The sequence below is a fragment of the Chlorocebus sabaeus genome, chromosome 10 (genome assembly GCF_047675955.1).
Source record: "Chlorocebus sabaeus isolate Y175 chromosome 10, mChlSab1.0.hap1, whole genome shotgun sequence".
In the NCBI taxonomy this organism is placed as follows: domain Eukaryota; kingdom Metazoa; phylum Chordata; class Mammalia; order Primates; family Cercopithecidae; genus Chlorocebus; species Chlorocebus sabaeus.
In genome coordinates, this window is record NC_132913.1 from 20,040,036 (window position 1) to 20,066,661 (window position 26,626).

General features: G+C 48.2%; 1 protein-coding gene across 1 annotated transcript in view; it reads right to left on the minus strand.

The window, feature by feature from the left end:
- Window positions 1-1,425: 1,425 nt before the first annotated feature.
- The window catches only part of TMEM163 (transmembrane protein 163), a 258,331-nt gene continuing 233,130 nt past the window's right edge, over window positions 1,426-26,626 (minus strand). The window contains exons 6-8 of the mRNA XM_007964806.3: window positions 11,716-11,827; window positions 3,693-3,834; window positions 1,426-2,432 (exon numbers count right to left, since the gene is read on the minus strand). Of these exons, the coding sequence (XP_007962997.1) occupies window positions 2,372-2,432; window positions 3,693-3,834; window positions 11,716-11,827 (315 nt within the window). The 3' untranslated portion in view covers window positions 1,426-2,371. The remainder of the gene's footprint in view (window positions 2,433-3,692; window positions 3,835-11,715; window positions 11,828-26,626) is intronic.

A 26,626-nucleotide genomic window follows, 5' to 3' on the forward strand; every position in this document is an offset into this window, starting at 1 on the left:
CTGTCCTACCCAAGTTTTAATAACATAATAGTTGATGCCAAAGGAGATGGTGACGTCCCTTCCACTGCAGTTGCTGTCACAACCTTGATGTCTTTAAGCTAATGGCCATTTGCATCTGTGTCTTCAAACAGATCCTGGTTACAGCCATTTTCTATCGTTCACTTCTGGGGTTAAGTAATGCAGGGTTCTGCAAACAAGGTGTCGCTGTCCAAATGTACTGTACTGGCATAGAGAGCACTGCTTTGTTTTCCACTGTTGTAGAGAAAACTAGGGAGAACTTTATTTTTCAATAAACTTTTCTTGTGTGACAGGTGGAAGTGATTTTTGGGGGGCAGGTGCATGCAGGGTCACCTCCAGAACACAGCTGAGCTGCTGTCTAGGCACATCCCCAACACACAACTTCCCCCAGCTGCCTTTCACGGTTTGCAGCACACTGTTGAAACTGCTGCTAGGAAGACAGGAAGGTGTATGTAAGGAGTGGAAAGGGGAAGGTTTTACTACTGTGTATTCTTTCCCTCGTATCACATCCACCACTGCGCATGTTAGGGCACTCTCCTTGCGCTGCCTTCCCCTAGAAGGAAAGTCAATTAGAAAGTGAACTGCTAAGATTTTGAGAAAAATCTTTAAGAATGAGCTAATGGCCCTATAAGGGGCTGAGCACCAGCATCCATTGGACCTGGAATCGATTTCTCCCTCAAGAGCAGCTTTTGAGCCAGGAAGCAGTGAGCCATGAGCAGTTGGTTAGGCACATGCCTTGGAAACAGGGAAGGTCTAGTCCATGCCCCACCCAACAGTTTGTCTGCAGGTGACATTGGCCCTCATCTGCATGGCCTCTGAAGCTGGCAGGCTTCCTGGCAACTGCCCAAAACAGAGACCCCACGCAGTTCACATAGCATGTTAGAACACAAGGGAAAGCCAAGTACCTGCGTTTAGGCAACGCGACCAGTGTAGCTTCCCCTCCCTGTGCTTCCATGATGTATAGTAGACACAAGAAAACCAGCGGAAGAGAAACCTACAGGATCCTACACTTCCCAAACTTGCTTTAGTTCCTGTTACATATTAACATCCATTGACATATTCCTCAGTACTGCTGGAGAAGCCACCTGAAAGCATGGTACTGGACCAAGGTTCCATGACCTCACAGAACAAACTCCCTTCCCTTCACCAGCATGGAGGGCAGACAGGACCCCACAGCTGGAACAAGGCCTGGGCGCAGCTGTCCCTCAGCTCCAGGTGCCAGGTGAGTGTGCGGCCCCTACCTGAGTGGTCAGAGAGGGCAGCCTGCACCACAGTCCATCAGGGTCTCCACGCTCAGTCCCCCTAGGCACAAGCTCCCCCTCCCCCTCCCACATCCTTCAGCCACAGTGGAAAACCTCCCCATGTGTTGGTGCCGCATGGTGACAACTCCCAAAGACTGCCTTCCCGTGCCATACAAAACAGGTAAAGGTCTTTATTGGTCAGCCACTACTGCCTGGGCAAGCAGTGGTGTGAGAGGTACAGAACGGTGCAGGTTGGGGAACACTACAGAATCTAAACCTACCGTGACATCAGCTGAGAACGTCTTGTTCCTTACAGAGGGAGCGAACCATCTCCACAGACTGTAATGTACCATTACCACTTAACACAGCATATAGATATATGCATATACGGATAGATTCTAATTATTTATTACAAATAAACTTTCACATCTCTCAAAAATGGATCCAGTTTTCACATGGATGTTCAGGTTCTGAATGTACAAGAAAGGGTCATGTGCTTATTTCATTCGTCCATGCAAAGCTTATACGTCTATCACTAAGTACTTTAAAAAATAGAATGGTCTCCTTTTGAGCAAATCTGTTTAGATTTAAGATTAGTAAAACAGTATGAAACTAATGAGATACACTGATAGAAATTAGGAAGTGACATACTGATGATTCTGGGTATGTAAAGGGTGAGGGGTACAATCTTCCCTTAAGACCTGCCAGGAGAGGAGATACTTGGAACCAGGAGTGGCGGGGCCACCCAAGCTGGAGGAGGTGGGTCTGCTCAGTGCTATGCAGCGCAGGCTCAGAGCACCACCGGAGACCTCTCTGCCGAAGGTCTCATCCTACCCGTGAGAACCATCACATTCCAGAGAATTGAAAACGCCAGTCCCAGCTGGAGACGGGGAAGCAGGTCCCCCCATGGGCACTGTCCTAACATGTTTGATGGGGACGGCAGGTGACGGGGGCAAGGTAGATCCACCTGGCTGGGCAGACCTTGTCTTGTAATGACAAACCATGTGAAAGAAAACTTCCAAAAAGAAACCAGATGTTCAGTTAAATATTGGCACCCTTTGCCTATGTGGAAACTTCTCATCTCGATGGTCTCATGCGGACGCTGGCCCCCTTCACTCAAACATCTCGTAGTGACGTGTCTGCCTCACCCTCGGCACCATGTCGATGAGGAGTCTGCAAAGATGAAGACAGACAAGGTCACCTCCACGGCATGGGGCTGGAGAGCTTGGGGAAGCATATTTTCATTTTCTTTTTTCTGAGATCATTCACATACCATAAAATTCACCCTATGTGACTGGGTGGTTTTTAGTATATTCATCCATTTGTGTTGTTATCTCAGAAACCCCATGCCCCCTGTACCATTCACTCCCCCTCCTCCCCACGCTGACGAGCCGTACCCTCCTTCCGGCCTCTCTGGATTTGCCTATTGATATTTTATATAAACAATCACACAACATGTGACCTTTTGTGACTTCCTTCGTAACATTTGAGGTTCATCTATGTTGGAGCGAGTATAACAGCGCTTCATTCCTTCCTGGGGGCTGAATGAGTCTGCTGCATAGATCTACCACATTTATCCATTCATCTGTTAATGGACAAGTGGGCTGTTTCTGCATTTTGCCTATTGTGAATAACTCTGCTGTGAATTTCCTGGACAACTTTCAGGGTGGAGGTTTGTTTCCATCCTCCTGCAGTGTATACCAAGGACTGGAAGTGCTGGGGCAAACGGTAACTCCGAGTTCTGGCAGCACCATGGTCCATTCCCACAGCCATGGAGGAGGGTTCCACTTCCGCCACGTCCTCACCGACGCTGGCAGTTCTCCCTCTTTTTGATGATAGCCATCCGACCTTTCCTTGAGCGATGGAAGCATTTTAACATTTAAAAGCACAGCACCCTTTAGAAATGGTTCTCTGAAAGGCTAGCTCCAGCTTGGGTGCTGAAGCCCGTGTCAGTGATGCCAGCAGGGCCTTTCTGCACTGACTAGTCCCCTTTTGCAAGAAGTTCTCTAAGGCTAGGGAAGCAACCTCTGGCCAGCACACTGTCACATCCCCCACTTGTGGCAGGAGGGGCTCCCCGTGTGAGGAAACCACACAGAGGTGCTTCCCTGGGGCATCGTGAAGACTGTGAGAGAGGAAGGAACACAGATGTCAGGACACAAAGAGTCCTAAAGGCATCAGACGGAAGTCAAGGAGTTCCTTTGTGGCTTAAAGGCCTGATATCTCTTGTCCTTGCCTCACTTCCGTGCCAGCCCCAAGGATATCTGACCCCTGCTGGGTGCTTTTCCAGTCAACTGACACTGGTCGGGCTCAGGAGGGGCACGGGTATAAAACGTGAACTTCAGAAGCCTTCTGTCATTTCCTGACTGGGGAAGGTGGTGGTGAAGGGGCACTTCTAGCTGCCAGGAAAGCAAAGAGGAAAGCACAAGAACCTACTTGACCCCATAGGCAAATATGGTGAGGCCAATCAGAACGCCTATGCTGCCGTCCAGGTACCAGACCGCCGAGTCATGCTTGAACACTTCGGCACTCAGAAGAATGGAGAAGCCCATCACGCCGCCCACAAGGGAGTTAAACCCTGCAAAGGAAGCAGAGAGAGGCTAGATGGCAGTGCCAAGCAATCCCAGAAAATTACCCAAATGCCAGTCCTGTCTCCACATAACTGGAGCATGTGCTGGAAGGAACGGTGCCCAAAGCTCTCACGAGTGATAGCCACCACCTGGGCCCATCAAGTCTCTGCTCAAATGTCACCAGATACCTCCCAGAATAGAGCCGTCACCCCCATCATCCTGTACCTGCTTTATTTCTCTTCCGGGCACTGATGCCGTGTGTGGTTTATAGCTGGGCTCGCCCATGCCCGCTAGAACGCAAACCTCCTAGAGGCAGGGGTGTGGTTTTCTGTTGAGTCCACAGTCCCCAGGACAGTTCCAGGCTCACAGTAGACATTCAAATACTTGGGGACTCATATCTGAGTGTCTGCTGGGCCAGATTCCGAGTTGGGCGTTCAGGATGTGCAGTTACCTATAAACCTTCTCAATCGTGTGACGTCACAGTATCATCATCATCCCTGTTTTCCGATGAGAAAACTAAGAATGAGGTTAAATATATTGATGGGGGTTATCAGGATTGAGAAGGACTGGGATCTACCCAAACCTGCATCCTTTCCCTCCCGAGTCTCCTCTAAGTAACCTGAGGTTTTTTCCTTTCCCTCCAGAAGAGAAATGGAAAGTCTATTATGCTAAGTTGTTTGCAAAATATTGGCTACATGGTTGGAGAAATGGCCATAAAAACAGAACTGGAGCTACTAGATAGCGACTGCCATCTCTTTGGGCTCCCAGCTTGCTTCTACTTTACCAGAGCTGTCAAAGGCCACACAGGAAGGGAATGGCTTAGGGTAGCTTCTAGGGTCTCCCCGTGAAGGACACCAGCTCCTCCCCTGCCCCAACACACTGGTGGCCCCAAAAGAAGCTCCAGGTCCACGCTGCCCAAGGAGGCCCTGCCAGTAGGTTTTGCAGACCCGTAACATTCCACACCAGGCTAGGCTTCCCCCCGGGCAGAGGAAGATTGCCGGGCAGGGGTGACCTGAGCAAATCTGTCTACTCAGGATCCAAGGCGGAGATGCAATGGCCGCTCACAGGAAGGGAGGATGAACCGCGGGCCTGCAAGGGCACCCCAGGGACTGGCCTGTGCCCTGCGACGCACTTGGCAGTATGCCCTTCTCTCCCCCGTGCTCAGGACACCTAGGTTTGGTCAAAGATACCTCATATTCCCCACACCACATCCACCACCCACCTGTAACTGTTCCTACAGTGCCCTGCTCCCCTGCCCACCTCAAAGGGCTTGGTTCTTGCAATGCTCCTCCCTTCCTCCTTCCCAGATTGGATCGGATTGTTCCTACTGGAATTAACCCACCTTCCCATCCCCATTGAACTCTTCTTGGACCCCATGCCTCCCCCATCTCCTACTGGCCTTCCCAAAACCCACAGAAGAAGCTGCCCGCTGCCTCCACACTCACACCTCTGCCCAGATTCCCTCCTCCCCAGCCCTTCCCGAAGTCAAAGTCATCCGCATCCTGCTACCTGCAGTGGTGACAGGCCCCTTTTCCAGTGGGGGTCACATCCCCAGTCTCACACCCCCCGGGGCTCTTCCTGTCCCCTTTGCTGGGTCCTCCCCTGCGTCCCCGAGTGTCCCAGGCTCCGTCCTCTGAGCTGGCCCTCTGCCAATCCATAAGCCCTGCTCCCCTCCATTCCCAGCTTTTGTCCTGACCTTTGCCCTCAGGCACAGGCTCCTCAGGGAAGCATCTCACACTGACCACAGCCACAACAGAGCCCTGAGCACCGCCTCGTCCTCTGCCGCATGCTCCGTAGATGGGGCCACCAGCTCCAGAGGCCGAGATTCTAGGAGCCCGTCTTCCCTTACACCACCAACCTGCCCCTCGCCAGATGTTACTCCCCCAACTCATTCTCACTCTCCCTGCTGATCCCTGCTCTGCCCCGGCCACCTGTGGTCCTCCCTGGACCCCACCACAGCCAGAGGGACCCTGTCAGTGAGCAGCAGCCAGAATCTCCTGCAGGAAAGCCCCCATCAGGGGCTCACATCGCACCAGACCCCTCACATCCAGCCACACGACCCTGCGACAGCCACCTTGCCCGCCCCTCAGGGCCACTGGGCTTGTCACCATCGCCCAGGGCCTCCCTCCCAGCCCTGTCCTCAGCCCCCAGCCCCTAAACTTCCTCCCCTCCACCCACCACTCCCTTCTGCCTCCAGCTAACAGGCTAGCTTTGCCATTTTAACCACCCCACTCTTCTCACTGGAAACCTAAGCTTAAGGACAGGAACTTGGTCTCTCCTTGCAGTATTCGAAGTCCTAGGACAGGGCCCGGCATTCATCAGGGGTGCAAATGACCACTGCACGAACAAGTGACCACACGAAGGAGGAAGTAGGCAGGCAGGCAAGGGCCCAGCCTGAGCGCCACCCCTGCCTGGCTTCCGCAGACAGTCACCCCAGGAGAAGGAAGCCCAAGCCAGGTGCTGCTCAAAGAGGCAAAGGCGTGAGGTTCCCCAGACAGCCACTAGATGTCCACTCAGCTCCACCAAGTCACCCGCTCTGCCAGCCAGCACCAAGGCCGGCCCAGCTTGCCCTTCCTGACAACAGGTCCGCCAGGTGCTCCCTGATGCCCCACAGCTGAGAGGCTGGTGGCAGGGTCACCTGTTCGCTGCATCTTCTAGGAGGAGACTCTGCCCTGCCCGGCTCGGCTCACCTTTTGTGATGACAGAGCCTGACTCATTTCAGCTTCATTTCTTGAGAGTCTGCCTGAGGATGCTGGATCAAGCACATAGAGAACAGGGACCGAGTCCGTGGCCACCTGCCACTTTGCTCCAAATGTCAGGACCTTCCCAGTCCATCATTCCACATGAAGAGCTCTGAGCCCCCAGCCCCCACCAGCGCAGCAGGCAGGCCCTGCCATCACTCCCCTCTGCAGTGCCAGCCCCACAAACTTGGCCCTGTCCCCACAGTCGCAACCACAGATCCGCTCTAATGAAGAAATGCTGTTATCAGTTTAGGAGCATACAATGGCACAAAATGATGGCTAAGGCCATCCTGATTAGAGCTCCACCAGTCTGGCTTTGCCAACTGGATCAGGATCTGTGTAGTTAAACGCATTCATTGTACGCAGAATATTCTAATTTAAAAGTTTCTTGTGTGCTTGAAAGATTGTCATGACGGGGTATTTGAGAACTGGATGTGAGCAGGAGAAGAGAGCAGGCCCCTGTTTCAGAGGGGCTTCCAGATTCGCCCCAGCTGTTCCCACAGGACTGAAGCTGTGCCCCTCGTCCAGAGCACTCCCCTGGTGCCCTCTCATGCTCTTCCTGTCTGATTTGTAGTATGTGTGTGTTGTATGAAATCACATTACCCTAATACACAGCAAGCTTCAGCCCAGTCCCAATAGCAACAAACCCATGAATGACAACATCCAAAGCCACAAACCAGATGAGACCAGATTCACTGCACCGCACAGGGTCTCCATCGACCACACCCTGCTGTCCCTTTCCCCAAAGAGCTGCCTCCCAGCTATAAGGACACCCCAGCGACAAAGGGAGCCGGCAGCATCAGCTTGACCCACTTCAGCCTGGCTCCAGCTTGGGTCCCAGCCACCGCCAGGTGACAGGGGAGGCCGCCCTCTCCCACAGAGGGATGCTTGGCTGTGCCACAGCCTGGCTGGCAGCCACAGGGAACCCCCAAGGTTCACAACAGCCATGGCTCCCTGACCCCATCCTGCCCACCCACCTTCAAAAGTGAGGAAAGAACGGAGAGAAGATAAATACAGATCGCTCCCTAGTTCTGCTAATCAATGAATGGAAGAAGCCCAGATCCCAGACAGTACAATTAGCAGGAGGCTATAATTACTCCTGCATGTTTTGCCAGCAACACACCCACCTAGCAGGGGGTCGCAGGGCCACAGAGCACAGGGCCTCCTGGGAACAGGCTTGGGGGAGGCGGCACTGCCTCTGCTCTCATCAAACCCACTCAGCCGATTCATCCCCGCGCTGCTCATTCTACACCTACCCCACCACTTCCCAAACCCTCTCCCTCACCCGATCCGAGCTGCCATCCCTTCCTCTCCCCGGGCCTCCCCCTGCTCAGCTCCCAGCTCCCTCCACTCTGCTCCCCACCACCGATGACCAGAGGGCTCCGCAGAAAATAGCACTCATGTCGCCCTACCTGTTTCAACATTTGATAAAATATCCCACATCCCACCCTAGACCTCAAGCCCCGCCATGCTCTGTCCCCCAATTCTGAGTGAGGAAGGGACCCCCCCATGCCCCTTCCTCACTCAGACTCCCTCCGCCTGGAGGATGGCTCTTCTCCACTCTTCGCCTGGTTGTGAGACAGTTTTCACCCAAACCTCCCCTTTTCCTTGTAACGACCTCCTCCCTGGTTCACAAGTATGATGGAAATACTGCTTATGGGTGTGAAGGATTCGTGTGCGCAAAATCAAAGTCAGAAGTTGTTCATGAGAAAAGCGGCCTCACTGTTGTTCTCCTCTGAACACCACATAACACGGTGGAAGCCAGAACAGTGAAGCCTAGACCGAGATCGTGTATCTGGAATATCTACAATGTTAGGAAACAGCACCAACCAAGTCACAGAGCCAGTGTTCCAAGGAGGGGGCCAAGCCCCATGGGTCATGGGCAGGGGGGGGTCAGGGACTCCTGCTGGGGCTCTGACTGCTGGCTCCACAGCCAGGTGTCCGGCGAGTGAGGCTGCCTGCCTCAGTGCACCCCAACCTCAGTGAGGTGGATCAAGATCCCACAGATGTGCCAGCCAGAGGGGCTTCAGAGCCTGCCTGGGAACCGGCCGAGGAGCTGCCTGCTGTGGACTCACCGCCAGGAGCTCAGAAAGCTGTTCAGACCCACACTGCCTATCCTAGGGCTTCCTGCCCTTCCCTCCTGTTCTAGGTAAGGAGACATTGAAGGGAAGGTGGGCAGCATACGCGGCAGAGGGAAGCCGAGGCCAGCCAGGCCTCCACTCTGCATCCTTACAGGGCTGGGCCAGAGTGGCCCTCAGAGCCTTGTCAAGGGACCTCTAAGGCAGCTGGAGGTCCCAACCCAAACCCCTGGCTAGGGCCCACTCATCCCTCGGCTCTCACACAGAACCCACCCGGTGTCCCGGCTATACTCATCCCTAAGGAAAGAAGGGCTCCACGGCCAAGGAAGGCATTTGATTTTGCAGACCACAAAGCAGCAGACTACAAAAATCCCAGTGGGTGAATTCCCTACCCCAAATCCCAGGTCTGCTCCCGACAGGGAAGGCCATGCAGATGAACCCGGGTCTTGCAGGACAATGTATTAGGGTCAACTTGATGCAAGCTGCCTATAATTCTACAATGTCTCAGTGGGTGACAGAGACCCCAGAAGCCCAGGCTGTGGCCTCAGTATGCTGTGTCATTCTCAGGAGGCTGAACTGCAAGTTCTTTAGATCCGGCTGTGCTAGAAAAACCTGTCTATTTATAGCAGTGGGGTTGCTTGGCTGAGTTGCAGCCACGTTTTGGGGATCAGGGCAGGATGCCTCACAGCAATAAGGCAGAAACTGGAAAGGGAGGCTCGCTCCGGAGCTGGCATCCCCAGCCAGCGCAGCACCTAGCAGAGTGTGAAACCCCGCTGATCCGGTGTTACAGCAACTTCACGCTCCAGCAGCGTCAAACCCGGGACCTGATGGCAGCAGGATCCCGCCTTCCCCCAGCCTGGCAGGAAGCGGCAACCTAGGGCTTCATCTGGAGCTTGGGGAAGGGGTCCTGCCTGCCTGCTGCGCATGAGGGGCCTTAGCGCTGCTCAAAGCTGCACAGGAAAGAGGCAGTCTCAACCCAGGCACTCAAGGTAGTCAATCCGCTCGCCATTTTAAACCACTTTTACCGTCTGAATAGCTTTGGTTTCATATGGACTAAATGCTTCCTCAGCCCAAGGAGCAAGGCAGCGTCTCACAAGGGCAGAAACCAACAGCAGGCCCTGCTGGGCAGGGCGACTTGAGGAAGGACTCGAGCTGCTGGTCACATGGCATGCAGGAGTGCTGGACACAGCAGGGGCCACCTTCCCTGGAGAGATGCTGTACTTGGCCCCTGGGGCGGGCACAGGGGCAGCACCAAACCTTGGTGTGTGCCACACAGACAGGGGCGCTGGCATAAAACACCAGTTCCCGGGCCCCAACTCAATGCCCTGGGATCAGAATCTTTGGGGTGGGCCCAGGAATCTGTGTTTTCAACAAACAGCCCAAGAAATTTCAGTGCTGCCAGCCTGGTAGTGGTCAACTGATGAGCGTCGGGGGTCTGGGATTTTGCAGTCAGGATGTCAGGTCCTGTCACCCCCAACATCTTCAGGCCTGTTCAAAGGAACCCCATGCACACGGGTGATGCTCTTCCGAGGGTAGCCATGGGTGAAAAGCTGGGGGCCTCCTCTTGCCTTCCCAAGAGACCATGTTGCAGACTCAGGAGGCGGAGTGGGGGCAGGCAGTGGGCACAGGGACTCCTGGCTCCCCAACAAGGACAACCAGCCCACACCCCCACCCTCATCCCCCAGACCTGCCAACACATCTGCCAACAGTCCCGCCACCTGCCAACAGTCCTGCCACCTCTGCGGATGGATTCCTGGGCCAGAGCTCTGTCCCAGGGAGGAAACATCACTCTGGCTTCCTGTACCCCTGCCCACTGTACAAAGTCCAGCTCTGCACCTAGCAGGTCCTCAACATCGGCTAAGACAAGGAGCCCATGCCATGTCACCATGCTCCCTCCTGCGGGTGAGAAGGGCCCCACAGCTGTCACTGTCACCATGCACGTCTGCACTCCACACTTCACACACAAAAGAGCCTTGAGAGTTTGGGACAAGGAAGTGTTTCTTACAAAAATAATCTAGCCAGGCACGGTGGCTCACACCTGTAATCCCAGCACTTTGGGAGGCTGAGGTGGGAGGACTGCCTGACTCAGGAGTTTGAGACCAGCCTGGGAAACAATATGGTGAGTCCCCATCTTAAAAAAATATATATATATACACACACACATATATACACACACACACAAAACATATACACGTGTGTATAACATGTAAAACATTTTCATGTTTGTGTGTACATATATACATATACAGACACACATATATAAACTTTTTAAAAACGAATCCACATATTGCTGCTCTATTCTGTGCAGGTGCTCCCACCAACCCACAAGACTTTTGCCCTTTGACCCCCTACCATGTTACCCCTGACCCCTGGGCTCCGCACATGCCCAAGAATAAATAAAAGCAACAAGTCCAGGAGGCACTGCTTATCAAGTTTCTTGTCTATCCATCAGTGATAGCAGCGAGTCTGGGGCCTGGAACGTACTTTTCCTGCACTCACACACCCCTCTCTGTCATCCCAAAGGTCACAAAAGAAGGTCCTCCTGTCCCACAGGGACACACACAGACTTTTCTAGCTGGTTGAGATTCTAAGCAGAGAACACACAGGTCATTTCCCCAGAGCAGGCACCTGGTAACTGCTACCTGAACTCCCAGGTGAGCGTCCCACTAGCTGGAAGGAAAAACAAGCATGGAGAATTCACAAAGGCAACATTTACAGAATCCAGAAAAGGCATTTACTTTTTATGGGGAGCAACGCACATAAAACCCAGGACTCCAGGAAACCCCTTGTGCTTCACGATTAAGAGGCTGGGGAGCCCCGAGCCTCCTTGCTAGGAGGTCAGAGTGGAGGTGATTTATGAAGAGTTTATTAAATTCCCAGGGCACAAGATATCTGCCCTGATACGGGAGCTCTGAGAATCATTAAACAGCTTGAGGCGGGTAGGAGAGTGAGAAATGGATTCCAAATTACTGAGTTCTCCAGCAAGGGAAGCAACTAAAAGAGACCCAAACAGCATCTTCCTCCACTGTGAGCCCAGCCCCCAGGGATTAGGCATCCTAGCCTTACTCACCATCTGTGATGAGTGCTCTACTGGTCAGAACCTTCCCCAGCATGAACTTCAACACGGCCAGGATGCTGCAAAGAATCCCACTTAAAATGGAGACACTGAACAGGAAATCGTCCTGCAAGAGAAAGTTCCAGATTTCAACAGTTCACCTCCTGCTGGAGCAGATCATCTCCAACCCACTTGCCTTAGAGATAAGCTTTGTTCCAAGTACAAGTAGTCAGTCAGGTATGCTGCCACCAGGTGGGGGTATACTGCATGCTTTCACATCTCAGTTATGTGTCACCAGGAGTTGGAAAAGATGCTCAAAAACAGATAATCCCAATTTATATTTACTTAGAAAACCATTATGTATTTATTTTCCTGTAGGAAATTCACCTTCCCACTATTCTGCTAAAATGAGTAGCAGTCATAGATCAATAACAGAGTTGGTCAGAATGCTAAGAATAGCGTCTTCTAAATAGAATTTTCTACAGATAATTCACCAAGCAGTTGATTGAGAATTTTGGAACACATAAACATACCACTGGCCTAACAATCCTTCAACAGAGACAACTGAATTTGCCACAGGGTCAGTTATGGCCGGAGCTACTTAAAACCATATCTTTTCCCCTTAAATTCACACAGGGCAATTGAGAGTTCATATAAACATGGGTAGAGAAAATAGCATCTAAAAATATAGTCTGCTACTGACGTTATCTGAACACTTCCTCTAAATTGTTACCTTACTTTTGCAAGCAAACAAGTGAGTCCCATATGCAATAAGTAAGCACCACTATCTCCTGACATTGGGGCCCATCCAGCTCTTCTGCTTCCAGCTCCCATGTGTCACCCCCATGAGACACAGCCTTCAGATTTCCCAATATTAAAATGCACCGCCAGCAAAACTCTGATGCAGCATCACACATAGGCAAAGAAATCGGCTTTTCCCTACGCGTTTTATTAATCAAATTCACAAACCTCGTGTCAGAACCTGGGAAGACAGAGACAGCCTGCTTCATGTTCAACACTTAACAAAGCCATTTGAAAAACCACTTCACTGGAAACAGGTTATCTGTATAGGGTCAAAGCATCTCCCCGAAAACATGGGTCAATGGCAGTGGTGGTTTTGGCAACCTATGTTCACAAACTCTTCGCTACTCCCCACCCCATCCCCTGCCCTTGAGTTTGGGCTGGACTCAGAGACTCAAATCTAACAGAGAGGACAGAAAGGGAAAAACAGTAGCTTACTAATGGAGAACCCAAGCAGACACCACCTCAGCCCAGTGATCAAGGTTCACATCACCGTTAATAAGTTGTGTTAGTACCATGTGGCCCCCGATACGATGTGACAACAAGGGCACTTTACCTCCATGGTGTTCCATCCCCAAATCCATAACCTCATTTTAACTGCAAAACAACATCAAACAAACCCAAACTGAGGGACGGGCTACAAAATACCCGACCACTACGCCTCACGTGTCAAGGTCATGAAACACGAGGAACGACCGAGACTGTCACACACTGGAGACTGAAGGAGATTTGATAACTAAATGCAAAATGGCATCCCGACTGGATCCTCGAACAGAAAAAGCTCATCAGTGGGAAAACTGGGGACATGAGAAGGGAGTCTAGAGTTCTGTGAAGAGCACCGTCATCCCGTGGTAGAGACGAATTTGCCGCAGCTGTGTGCCATGTTAACAGCGGGGCAGGCTGAATGGAGGGGATATGGGAACTCTCTGTACTATCTGTAAAACTTCTATTAACCTAAAATTCTTTCACATTTAAAAGGTGATTTAAAGTAATCACCTCACTGAAGTTTCACCTCCTCAAATGACCAATAAGGCCCATCCCAAACCAGGCCTCCTGACAACTCTTCAGTCCCCCCTATGCGGAGGTTACACAGCAGGGGACACAGCGGGAGGGGGTCAGGAGCCCCAGATGGAAGCTCTCTTCATGCAGGGACTCGGCCTAAGTCCAGGAGATAGCACCCACAGAAAATAAACTGAACACGATGCTACCATCTGAGTATGTGTCCCCGCCAAAATTCACACATGGAAACCTCATCGCCAGGGTGATGGTATGAGAAGGGGGGGCCTCTGGGAGGTGATTAGGTCGCAAGGACAGAGCCCTCATGAATGGGATGAGCGCCCTTACAAAAGAGGCCCCAGAGAGCCGGCTTGCCCCTTCCACATGTGAGGACACAGGGAGAAGCCACCGTCTTATGAACCAGGAAAAGGGCCCCCACTAGGCACTGAATCTGCCGGCATCTTGTCTTGGACTCCCAGCCTCCAGAACTGTGAGATGGAAGTGTCTGTGGTTTATGAGTCACCCAGTCTGTGGTGTTTAGTTATAACAGCGAGAACTAAGACACCCGACCAAAGAATCGCATGTCAACAGCCCCAGGTGCTAACGGGACTCAGGAAGCACAGGCCGGGATACTGAGGCAGTTAGGAAAGTCAAGAACTTTGAGGCCTCAGATCTGGAGACCGAATGCTCACTTTGCTTACCCCACGCCTGAATCCCCTCTGGCTCCATTCCGTCTGTTTGCAAAGCCCTCCCCCCTCTAAGTTTCCAGAGGTAGAGAAAATCTGTGCTTACCCCATCTAGGCCCCTGGGGCACAGGGGCTGGGCTGTGCTGCCCCACCCTGAGATGCAGCTCCAGAAACGCCACCCACGGCTTTGGTGACCGTTCCTCCATCTCTAAAGGGAGCTTCAGAACCAGGGCTCGGCCGACCCAGCGGCAGGGGTGTGCCAGGCAGGCCTCTGCTCAACTCTAAACTCCCCGGCTTACTGGAAACGAACACTTGGATCTCAGTTGCTCCTCTGTAAGCGGCAGTGGGACGCCTACAGCCCCTGGCAGCCGCTGGCAATAAAAGGTAGGAGCTGTTGTTAAGGGGCCGAAACACACGATCCACACACAAACGTCCTCTACCTGCCGGCCACATCGGGTACTCACGGTGAGCCCCAGCCAAGCCTGGTCAGCATTCTTGTAAGAGAGACACAGGAAGCTTGTCACCGAGAAATAAGTATGCATGGTGAAACAAAGAAACTTCCACTTCCACAAGACCAGGACTGAGCTCCACCGCGGCCTATCAAGGGGCTGTGCGGGAAGCTTCCGGCCCCGGGGAGGCTTCATCTCGGGGGAGCTCTCCATGGACCGGATGGGCCGCGAGGTCCAGCTCCTGGAGGACTGGGGTGGGCTTCCTGGGGTGAAAAAGTAGAACCACTGGGTGGCAGCTTCAAAGGCACTGAAGCGGGAGCCCCACTTACCAGCTGTGTGACTCTGGTCACGTCCCTCAACCCCTCCCTCCCTCCACTGTCCTACCTAGAAAGTGGAAAAAACAACAGACCCCCTCCTGGTGGCCGCGTACACCGCGCGCGCAGAGCTCCTGGTGGCCGCGTACACCGCGCGCGCAAAGCCGTATCCCGCGCACGCAGAGCTCCTGGTGGCCGTGTACACCGCGCGCGCAGAGCTCAGCTGCAGCCACGCTGCCCAGAATTTCCTTCCTCCATGGTTCCCGGTTGAAGCTGACTCCCAGAGACATCCGCATGGGCCGTGAAAGGTGGTGAAGCAGCTGGGTGCTGCCGCAGTTCAGCCAGACACGTTCCGTGGCTCCAGGGGATCACGGAGTGGTCCGAGTCCAGTGGACTCGCCCAGGGGAGAGCAGGGCAGCACCGGGCCAGTGGATTCTCCCCTCCTGCCGCATCTCCCCGCTCCAGCTTCGCTGAGTCATGAGCCAGGCGTGCATATAGCTCTGTGGCAAAGGCGCCCGCTTCTTCTGCAGGATGCCCATTGTCATGGAGGCTGAGACAGTGAGGGTCACATACAGGTCCAGGCCATCTTCATGGGCACCAGTTTGTCCTTGTCCCCTCCTCCTGGCTCAACCTTCTTTCCTGACTGCAGGGCTGCTGACTTCAGGCCAACACCACACTCAGAGGCAACCGCCTTACCAGGACGTCGGCACCAGCAACTACCACGTGGCAAGTCTCATCCCTGCCACAAACCCCTCTTCTGCATCACTTAGAGGGGCCTCCTTCTCTGCCTGAACCCTGCCATAAAACTTCCTACGGAAGTGTCATGGGGTCAAACAGGGCCCGGCACAGAGTGAATGCTATATTAGTATTGGGAAGCTAAGTTTTTTAATGGAGAGAAGCCGAGATGCAAAAGGCAGGCTTTTTCTGAGCATGGATTATTTCTACCAGCCACCCTTTGCTCCTAGGAGTGGCTCTGAGAGAGCAACTACCTTTCCCTCTAGAACAGAGTCTGAGGCCATCTCTGAGTGTCACCCAAAGCTGCAGGCTGCAGGTCACCACTGCTGAGTGGATCTGCCTCAGAAACAGACGAACCCTGCGGAGGAACCCAAGAAGGATCCAGGCTGGCACAGACCTGCCAAAGCCCCTCTCCCAAAACCAGCTTTCAATGTCCTAAAAGCTCTGTGATTTCCCTGCCCAGGCCCAGATGGCTCTCCTGCGGTGCACGTGCTCCTCTCTCCACACGGCTCCCACATTGGCATGAACAGAATGTCACAGAGATGCAGTCAGCAGCCTGCTCAAGACATCAGTACCTGGCTGGGTGTGGTGGCTCATGCCTGGAATCCCAGTGCTTTGGGAGGCCAAGGTGGGAAGATCACTTGAAGCCAGGAGTTCAAGACCAGCCTGGGCAACACAGCAAGACCTATCTCCACAACTAATATAAATATTAGCTAGGCATGGTGGCGCATGCTTGTAGCCCCAGCTACTCAGGAGGCCGAAGCAGGTGGATCACTTGAGGCCAGGAGGTTGAGACTGCAGTGAGCTATAATAGTGCCACTGCACTCCTGCCTGGGCAACAGAGTGAGACTCTGCCTATAAAACTAGGTTTAAAAAGACATCAGTCCCTATTATGGACGAGATGTCTGTGTTCCTACAAAATTCATATGTTGAAGCCCTAACCCCAATGTGACAGTATTTGGAGATGAGGCCTTTGAAAGATAATTAGGGTTAGATTAGGTCATGGGGGCGGGGGGGGACTAGTACCCTTGTAAGAGACTTGTACCTTTATAAGAAAACAGAAGATCTTTCTCCCCACCACCCATGTGCACCAAGGAAAGGCCACGTGAGGACACAGTGAGAAGGCAGCCATCTCTAACCCAAGGAAGGATCCCTCACCAGACGCTGACTCTGCTGGCACATTCATCATGGACTTCAGTCTCCAGAACTGTGAAGAAGAAATTCCGTTGTTTAAGCCACCTAGTCTACGACATTTGTCTTTGGCACCCCAAGCTAAGACAGTCTCTAAGTTTAATCAAAGAAAGTTTCTGAGAAGATTCCTTCCGGAGAGTCAGGAAGCCACAGCAGACATGGAGACATGGCTGACGATGAGAAACCATAACGCGCGTAGGCTGTACCGCCATTGACTTCTCTCAAGGTGCAGCCACACCTACCATGCCACGGAATTCTCAGCAGTGTCAGAGGGGGCGCCTGACAGAAACAGTGGGAGAGAGGCTAAATGACTTTCCCACGGTCACTCTGCTAGTGGCAGGACCTGGAATTGTTCCCAGCTGTAAACTGTACCAGGCTGCCTCATCTAAGGCCTCATGATCATCTCTCATGTCCCTAAACAGTGGACTCCGTGAAAACAGCGACAGCAATTTCCTTGCTAGGTATTGAGTTCCCGTTGTTACCAGTACTGTGTCTCTAGAATTTCTCACAGTTGAGTCTTCACTGAATGATGGAAGATGACGACAAAAAGGTTTAAGGAAATTAGCCACTCATTCAGAGCCAAGTATACATGTACATTAAAGGTAAACTCCACACAAATTTTGTCCATGCTGGCAAGCTCCTTCAACACCTTGTAGTAGCCAAGACCTTTTCTGACCATCTCAAAGCCATAAAAGATTGATATACTTGACAAGACAGAAGTTAAAGCATATTCAGGGGAAAGATCAAATACAAACTAGGAAAAACATTATCACGAAGGGTTAATCTCCTTACTATATAAAGGGCTCATGAAAATCTAGAAGAAAAAGACCAACAAAGAGAAAATGGACAAAGATATATGTGAGAGACAGTTAAAAATAACATAAATTTTAAACATATGAAAAAGGCTCAAATGCTCATAAAATAAATGAAAGCCAAAACTATAGTAAGGCCCTTTTTATCTAACCAAAAATATCACAAGGCTATGAGAAAACAGTCTCTCATACCATTCTGATTGGTGGCAGTGCAAAATGGTCCAACCTGTACAGAGAACAATTTGACAATTTCTCTGAAAAGTACAATTCTCCCCTTTGAGGAAGCCACCCACTCATGTGAATTTATCTTAGTGCTACACCTGTATGTGCATGCAAATGACAGAACATATAGACCATTCACTACAGCAATGAAAACAGACAAATCCAAAATTAAAGATGAAGATCATAATACTTTACATAACTGATAGAACAAACTAACAGAAAGTCTGTAAACAGAAGACTTCAACAACACGATCAACCAGCTTTGCCGCTACCCTACAAAGGCAGGACACACGTTCTTTTTAAATGTAATATTAATGTAGATCACATTCTATGCAATTAAAAAGATATCAACCAATTAAAAAACTGGAATCATACAAGGCATATTCTCTGACAATGGGATTAAACTAGAAATCAGTAACAGGATAATATCTAGAATATTCTAGTATTTGGAAACTAAACAATAAAACAACCCACTTCTTAAAAACTCATGAATCAAAGAATTAGCAGGGAAATTACAAAATATTTTCAAGTGAAAGAAAGTAGAACAACAGTATATTGAAATTAGTGGTATGCAGCAAAAGCAGTGCTTAGAGGAAATTTTATAGTAAATAATGTACTTAAAAATGTTTAAAAGGCCTAATATCAATGATCTGAGCTTTGCCTTTAAGAAAAAATTAAAAGAAAATCAAATTCATCCCAAAGTAAGGAGAAGGAAAGAAATAATAAACTTATGAGCAGAAATCAATGAGACAGGCCAGGCGCGGTAGCTCACAACTGTAATCCCAGCACTTTGGGAGGCCGAGGCAGGTGGATCAGTTGAGGTCAGGAGTTCGAGACCAGCCTGACCAACATGGTGAAACCCTGTCTCTACTAAAACTACGAAATTAGCTGGGCATGGTGGTACCTGCCTGTAATCCCAACTACTCGGGAGGCCGAGGCAGAAGAATCACTTGAACCCAGGAGGCGGAGGTTGCAGTGACCCAAGATCACGCCATTGTACTCTAGCCTGGGTGACAAGAGTGAAATTCCGTCTCCAAAAAAAAAAAAAAAAACCAATGAGACAGAAAATGGATAAACAGTAGACAAGAATCAATAAAACCAAAGACCTTAATAAAGATCAGTAACATAGGATAAACCTCCAGGACTCATCTAGAAAAAAGAGGATACATGTTATCAACATCAGGAATGAGAGAAGGCACATCACTACAGATCCAACAGGATCTATTAAGAATTTAATAAGGAAATATAACCAACTTGATGCCAATAAATTTGACAACGTAGAAGAAATAGACAAATTGAAGGTCACTCAAGAAGTAGATAACATGAAGAACCCTGTAGCGATTGAAGACCTTGAAATTGTAGTGAAAATCTTTCTCACAAAACTTCAGGCCCCAATGGTTTTACTGGCAAATTCTGCCAAACATTTAATCATTTAAAGGGGAAATAACCAATTCTAAAACATTTCTTTCAGAAAAAAAGATAAAGAAGAAACACTTCCCAATTTATTTCTGAGGCCAGCATTACTATGACACAAAAAGCAAAAGAATCATAAGAAAACTATAGACCAATAGCTCTCATGAATCAGACTTAAAAGTCCTCAACGAAGTATCAGCCACACAAATTCAGCAATATATAAAAAGGATAATACAACACGACCAAATGGGGTTTACCCTGGGGAAACAAGGTTGATTAAACATTCAAATATCAATCAAAGCAATTTCCCATATTGACAGAACAAAAAGAAAGCCCATATAATCATCTCAATAGAAGTAGAAAAAGCATTTGATGTGTCAAATGTGTCACTACCCACTCATGGAGAAGGGAAAGAAAAAGGGAGGAAGGAAAAGACTTCTCAGCACTCTAGGAATAGAGAGGAATTTCCTCAACATGATAAATGGTATCTAGGAAAAGCCCACAACTAGTATCAACCAATGGTGAAAAAAATGAATGTTACTCCTAAGATCAGGAAAAAGGCAAGGACATCTACTTACATTACTTCTATTTGACACTGATTAGGAGGGACTAGCCAGTATACAGATAGAAAAGAAAGAAGTAAAACCATTTTTATTTACAGACTGCATAATTTTCTATTTTGAAAATCCTCAGTAATTTACCACCCCTCCCACACAGAAAACATACTTATTAAAACTATAAATGAGTTTAATAAGACTACATACCAAGTTAGTAAGTAAAACTCAACTGTATTTCTGTACACTAGCTAGAAATATGGAGTTTTTGGAAACACTATTTAAAGTAGCATAAAAATACTAAATACTCAGTGATAAATTTTGTATGTAATACCTGTGCACTGAAAACTACAAAATATTACGGAGATAAAAGATTTTAGTACATGGAAAGATATACTATGTTCAATTATTATTAAAACATTAGTCCTCCCCAAATTGATCTGGATGCAAAAGCCACCCTAAGCCAAATCCCAGCAGACTCTTTTACGGAAATAAAAACGGACAAGTTGATTTTAAAATGTATGTGTAAATGAAAGGGGCTTACAATAACCAAAGTGATTTTGAAAAAGAACAAATTTGAAAGGTTTACACAAGGCCTCTCCTTATTTGATTTATGAAATAAGTCATTTCCAAACTGATTATAAAGCTATTGTAATCAGGAAGTGATACTATCATAAAGTCAGACAGACATACAGATCAACAGAACAAAATAGAAAGCCTAGAAATCAGCCCACTCTCAGAGGTAGTCATTTAGTTTTAGACAAAAGCACAAAAGCAATCCAGTGGAAAATGTAAACTCTTTACAACTGACAGCACTGGAACAATTGGATATATGTATGGAAAGAAATAAATCCTGATCCTTATTTCACACTGTATATAAATTTTAATTTGAGATGGACTTCAGATCTCAAAGTGAAGCTAAAACTGTAAAACTAAATTATGTATGAACTTGGGTTAGGCAAATTATTTCCTATGACAAAAAACAAGCACTAACCATTAAGAAAACTGTGATAAGTTAGACTTTATCAAAATTAAAACTTTTGCTCCTTGAAAGACTATTAAGAAAATGAAGGCAAGCCATGATACAGAAAAAAAAAAAGTAAAACATATCTGATACAGAACTGGAATATTTAATAATTTCTACATCTCAGTAAGAAGAAAACAGATGACTCAATTTTTAAAAAAAGGCAAAAATTGGAACACTTTACCATATAAGATGTAAGAACAGCAAATAAACACAAGGAAAGATAATCAACATTATTGGTCAACAGGGAAAAGTACATGAAAACCACTGTGAGTGACCACTACATACTCGTTAGAATCACCAAAATTTAAAAAAAGAAAACACATAATACCGAGTATGTGAAGATGTGGAGCAACTGGAACGCTCATATGTTGCTGGTGAGAATGTAAAATGGTACAGTCATTTTGTAAAAGAGATTGGCCATTCCTTGTGAAATTAAATATAGACTTACCATAGGATTCAGTAATTCTACTCCAAGAGAAATGAAGGCATATGCCCACATGAAGACTTCACACCAATGTTCTCAGCTACTAATTTCATAATAGTCAAAAACTGGAAACAACCTAAATGTCCAACCACTGGTGAATGGAACAAATCATGATCTGTCCAGACAACAGAATATTACTCAGCAATAAGTAAGAATGAACCACAGATATGTTCAGCAAGAACAGGGCTGCATTTCAAAAGCATTATGCTAAATAAAAGAATATAGACACAAGAGACTAAATACTGAATGATTTCATTTATATGACTTTGCAGAAAAGGGAATCTGTAGTGACAGAAAGCAGATTAGCTGGGGAGAGGAGGTGATTAACGACTGCAAAGGGGAAGGAGGGATCGTTTTGAGGATGATGGAAATATTCTATATCTTCATTGTGGTGGTAGTTCTGGAACAATACACATCTGTCAAAACTCATCAAATTGTATACTTAAAGGGTGAATTGTATGTACATTATATCTCAATAAAACTAATTTAAAAAAAAATACTATCTCAGAGATTCCTAGGTAATAATTACTGACATTTACATAATTCAGCTTATGCACGTAAGCTGGTATGATCATGTACATTGTAATGTTCATAATGTTCCTAATGTCCATTATTGGAATGTACCATAAAGGACACAGATCAAACCAGAGTCACTGTGAAGATTAAATCAGAGGCTTAGAGGTCAATGGTGGAACACGGACCCAGAGGGCTGGCTTTTAAGTCTCAGGAGCTTCCTATAGATGTGAGTAAACACTTCTTTTTTGAGACATCTCAAGTGTTTTATCCTCTATTAAGCTTTTCCTGACAGCCCATCAGTGTTCTCACTGACCCTGTAGTATGGCCTGCAGAAGCCTGGGTTCTACGTGATTATCATCACTGCCATGCCTCATGTTCAATTCAACTTAGTGAACCCCAGTTGAGTGCCTTCTGTTTATTCCTTTGACAAATTTCCTCTTTATCATCAACTTCTCTGGAAAACCTTGTCTGACTCTCCAGGCTGAGTAGGAACACTTTGCCCACTGAAGATTGCACACCACACCTACGATTAGCACTTGCTGCAGCATCTCGTAGTCTTTGGCTCACCCACCCCTTTCTTATCTGCCTGTGAGCTCTATGTCAGGGAGAACGTTGTGTTGCTCATTTTTTGTCCAGCGCATGCCCAGTGTCAGTTGCACTGCTGGCTCTGACAGAGCACTTGAGAACCACTATGCAGGAGGCTCTGGGTGAATTTCTAGGGAGACCGACATAAATGTGATACCATTGTACTCTCAAGGAACTTACAACCTAGTTAGGGAGATAGACACACAAGCCACTAACTGTAACATGGTGTGACGTGTTTGTTTAAAAGCTGTGGCAGAGAAATGTCTCACGGAGTGAATAGGCAGCATGGTATATACGTGATGTGCAGGGTGGAATTTGGTAAGTCCTTCCTCTCAGGAACCGTCAGTCTGCTAACCTGGACTTCATGAGAGTGTTTAGTATATATCATAGCCATGTGGAATGGGAAATTTCTGGACAATCCAAATACTTCAATCAAGAACATCAATAAAGATTCAGTGAGCACCAGTGTATAGGCTGAAGTGTTTTACAAGACGCAAAGAGTAAGCACAGCTTTTGCTTTTAAGATAGTAGCCTTCAGATGAGAAAATATACCATGAAGGCCTAGAAAGTAAGATTTTTTTAAAAAGAGAGCAAGAAAGAAAATATTGGATAAGCACCAACAAGGAAGTCTGTGATGAATTATCAACCCAAGGTCATATCTATTGAAATGGAAGAGCATGGACCTCATAGCACTTTTCTGTCCCTCCCATCCCACAAAATAGTGAAGCTGTACAAGATGTGGAATGGACAGGCTTATTGATACAGTTTGGCTGTTTGTCCTCTCCAAATCTCATGTTGAAATGTGATTCCAAATGTTGGAGGTGGGGCCTGGTGGGAGGTGACTTGATCATGGGGGCAGATTCCTCATGAATGGTTTGGCACCATCCTCTTAATAATGGGATTATTATCAAGTTATTTCGTGCGAGATCTGATTGTTTAGAAGTTTGGAACCTCCTTGCTCCCATTCTTGCTACTGCTCTTACCGTGTGATTCCTTGGCTTTGCCCTTTACCTTCTACCATGATTGTAAGCATCCTGAGATCCTCATTAGAAGTCCAGCAGATGTTGGTGCCATGATTATAGAGCCTGTAGAACTATGAGTCAATTAAACCTATTTTCTTTATAAATTACCTAGCATCAGGTATTTCCTTATAGCAACACAAAGAATGGCCTAATACAGAAAATTAGTACCAAGAATGGGGTGTTGCTATAAAGATACCTGAAAATGTGGAAGCAGCTTTGGAATTGGGTAATGGGCAGAGGTTGGAAGAACTGGGAGGGCCCAGGAGAAAACTGGAAGACAAGGGAAAGTTTGGAATTTCTTAGAGACTGTTAAATAGTTGTGACCAAAATGCTGATAAAAATATGGACAGTGAAGTCCAGGCTGAAGAGGTCTCAGACAGAAACAAGGAAGTTATTGGGAACTGGAGTGAAGATCGCCCATGTATACCTTAGCAGAGAACTTGGCTGCCTTGTGTTTGTGCCCTAGGGATCTGTGGAAATTTGAACTTAAGAGTGATGACTTAGGGTATGTGGTTGAGGAAGCTTCTAAGCAGCAAAGCATTCAAGAGGTGGTATGGCTGCATCTAACAACCTACCATCAGATGTGGACGCAAAATAGTTAAAGTTGAACTTAAAAGGGAAGCAGAGTGTTAAAAATTTGGAAAATTTGCAGCCTAGGCCTGTGGTAGGGAAGGAATCCAAACAGCCTGTGGAGCAACTACTTGCTAGAGAGATTAGCAGGACTGAAAGGGAGCCAGGTTTTAATAGCCAAGACAATGGGGGAAAAGGCCTTGAAGGCATTTGAGAAATCTTCAAGTCAGCCCCTCTCATTACAGACCCAGAGGCCTCAGAGGGAAGAATCATTTCAGGATCCAGGCCCAGGGCTCTTACTGCCTTATGCAGCCTTGGGATACTGCTCCCCTCATCCTGGGGTGGAAGGGGTCAGTTCTGGGGATTAGTGCCCTTCCTCATAAGAGAGATCCCAAAGGACTTCCTTGCTTCTTCCCCACGGGAGAACACAAGTGAGAAAACAGCCATCGATGAACCAGGAAGCCAGGCCCTCACAAGACACCAAATCTGCTGGTGACTGGATCTTGACCCTCCCGACCTCCAGAACCATGAAAGATCCACTTCTGTTGTTTGTAAGCTGCCCAGTCTATGGCATTCAGTGATAGCAGCCTGAATGAACTAAGACAGTCCTGCAGTTGAAACTTCTGGGAAGCATAGAAGATGCCACCTCACCCTTCCCCCAACATGCCCCCTACATTCCAGACTGCGTGGGACAAAAGCCAATGGCCAGTCCATCTGAGTGGAATGTCTTTTCCAAGAGCTGGTAATGCTCGGATTTGAATTTTCCAACTTCATTGCCCCAAAGTGTGAAAAACAACACCTTTACCCTATTGAACAAAATGCTTATACAGGGATTCCAAGAACCTGACAGACCCCTGGGGAATAAAAAAATTACATCCCAAATGTTTTGGTGTATACCAATACTGATCCTGTCATCTCAGAGAAACACACAGCCCTGGGGCCCCAAATCTGACCCCACAGACAAGGGCGAGCATCCCTTCTGCACAAGCATGGGGGGATCTTAAAATCATACAGCATTAGAAAGGATAAAGGGCTTAAGGGGCATCTAATTCATGCCACAGGTGATGAAACTGAGGCACACACTGAGGCTCGTAAAAAGGGGGTGACTCCCCCAGAGACAGCAGAGAGACAGTGACAGAGCTGTGTCCCAAGCTCAGGGCCCCCAACCATCCTCCAGCTCTACCTAGGAGGCCTGATGCTTCCCACCCCACCGCTTCCACTTCTCTCAGCCAGGCTGGAATGTGGCGAAAGCCACAGGCCTAATTTCAGGATTCAAAAGCAATTAGGGGAGAGCTGACAAAATCTGATCTGGGTGAGGATTGTCATGCTGACCCGTGATGTGGGTTATTGTACTCTAGCTCAGGAGATCATGGTCAGCCAGACCAGGTCAGCTTTTCTCCTGGAAGACAACAGCCCCTGCACTGCCCCACACGCAGTCTTGCAAGCTGGTGGATAAGTGTACGGTACACCATGACCTGGTATACAGTATGAGACACAGTCTTTTCCAGCTCCTTGCAGAAAAGTCAAACCCAACCAAACCAGCTGGATAAAGGGGACTCCTCTGCCCTCACCTCTTAACACTCTCCCTTTCTCTCACTCTGCTCCAGCCGCCCTGGCCTCCTCTCTGTTCCTCAAGCATGACAGGCAGGCTGCTACCCCAGGGCCTTTGCACATGCTGCTCTCTCTGCTTGGAGGTTCCACGCAGCCACAGGGCTCACTGTGTCATCTCTCTGCTCAAGTGTCAGCTTCTCAGTGAGGTGGTCCCTGACTGCAATCACTCCTCACCCCCTGATCTTTTTTTTTTTTTAATGCACTTTTCACATTTATACACATATGCTTAAATTTAAAATTAATAAAATTGAACACTCAGTTCCTCATTTGATTAGCCACAATTAAGTGCTCAATATGGCTACTGGCTATCATACTCAAGAGTGTAGACATAGAACATTCCCATGGCCACAGAAAGTTTTATTAGATTGCACTGATTTAGGAACAAGTTGGTTTTTCCCTCTGACCTTGGGATAAAGCAGTCAGTGGCTAGAAAGTGGTGCAGACAATTGAACAACAGGAGCCGTGGGAGACAATGACCTGGCAAATGGTCAAAAAGGAGTTAGGCAAGGAGAGGGAACCTGGGATTTAGCGATCACAGGAATAAAACTCAATGTGATTGACTAACACCCTGCCTCCAAAATGTACCTAGGGACTAAGGTTTTTTAAGTATTATATACTTTTTTATTGAGATGTAATTAGCATACAATAAAGGTATAGATTTTAGATGCTGAATTTGATAAATTCTGTCAATGGCAACACCTGTTTAACCATCCCCAAAATAAAACAGAATATTTCCACGACCCCCGAAGTTCCTTCACGTCCCTTTCTCAGCCCCCTGCAACCACATTCTGACTACAATCTACGGATTAATTTCTTCTACTCTTGGATTTTATATAAGTGGAATCACACAGTATAAATTTTTGGGGGAGTGGGGCTTAGACTTCTTTCGTCAACATCATGTTTTTGAGATTCATCCATCTTGTTGCAGGTATCAGCTG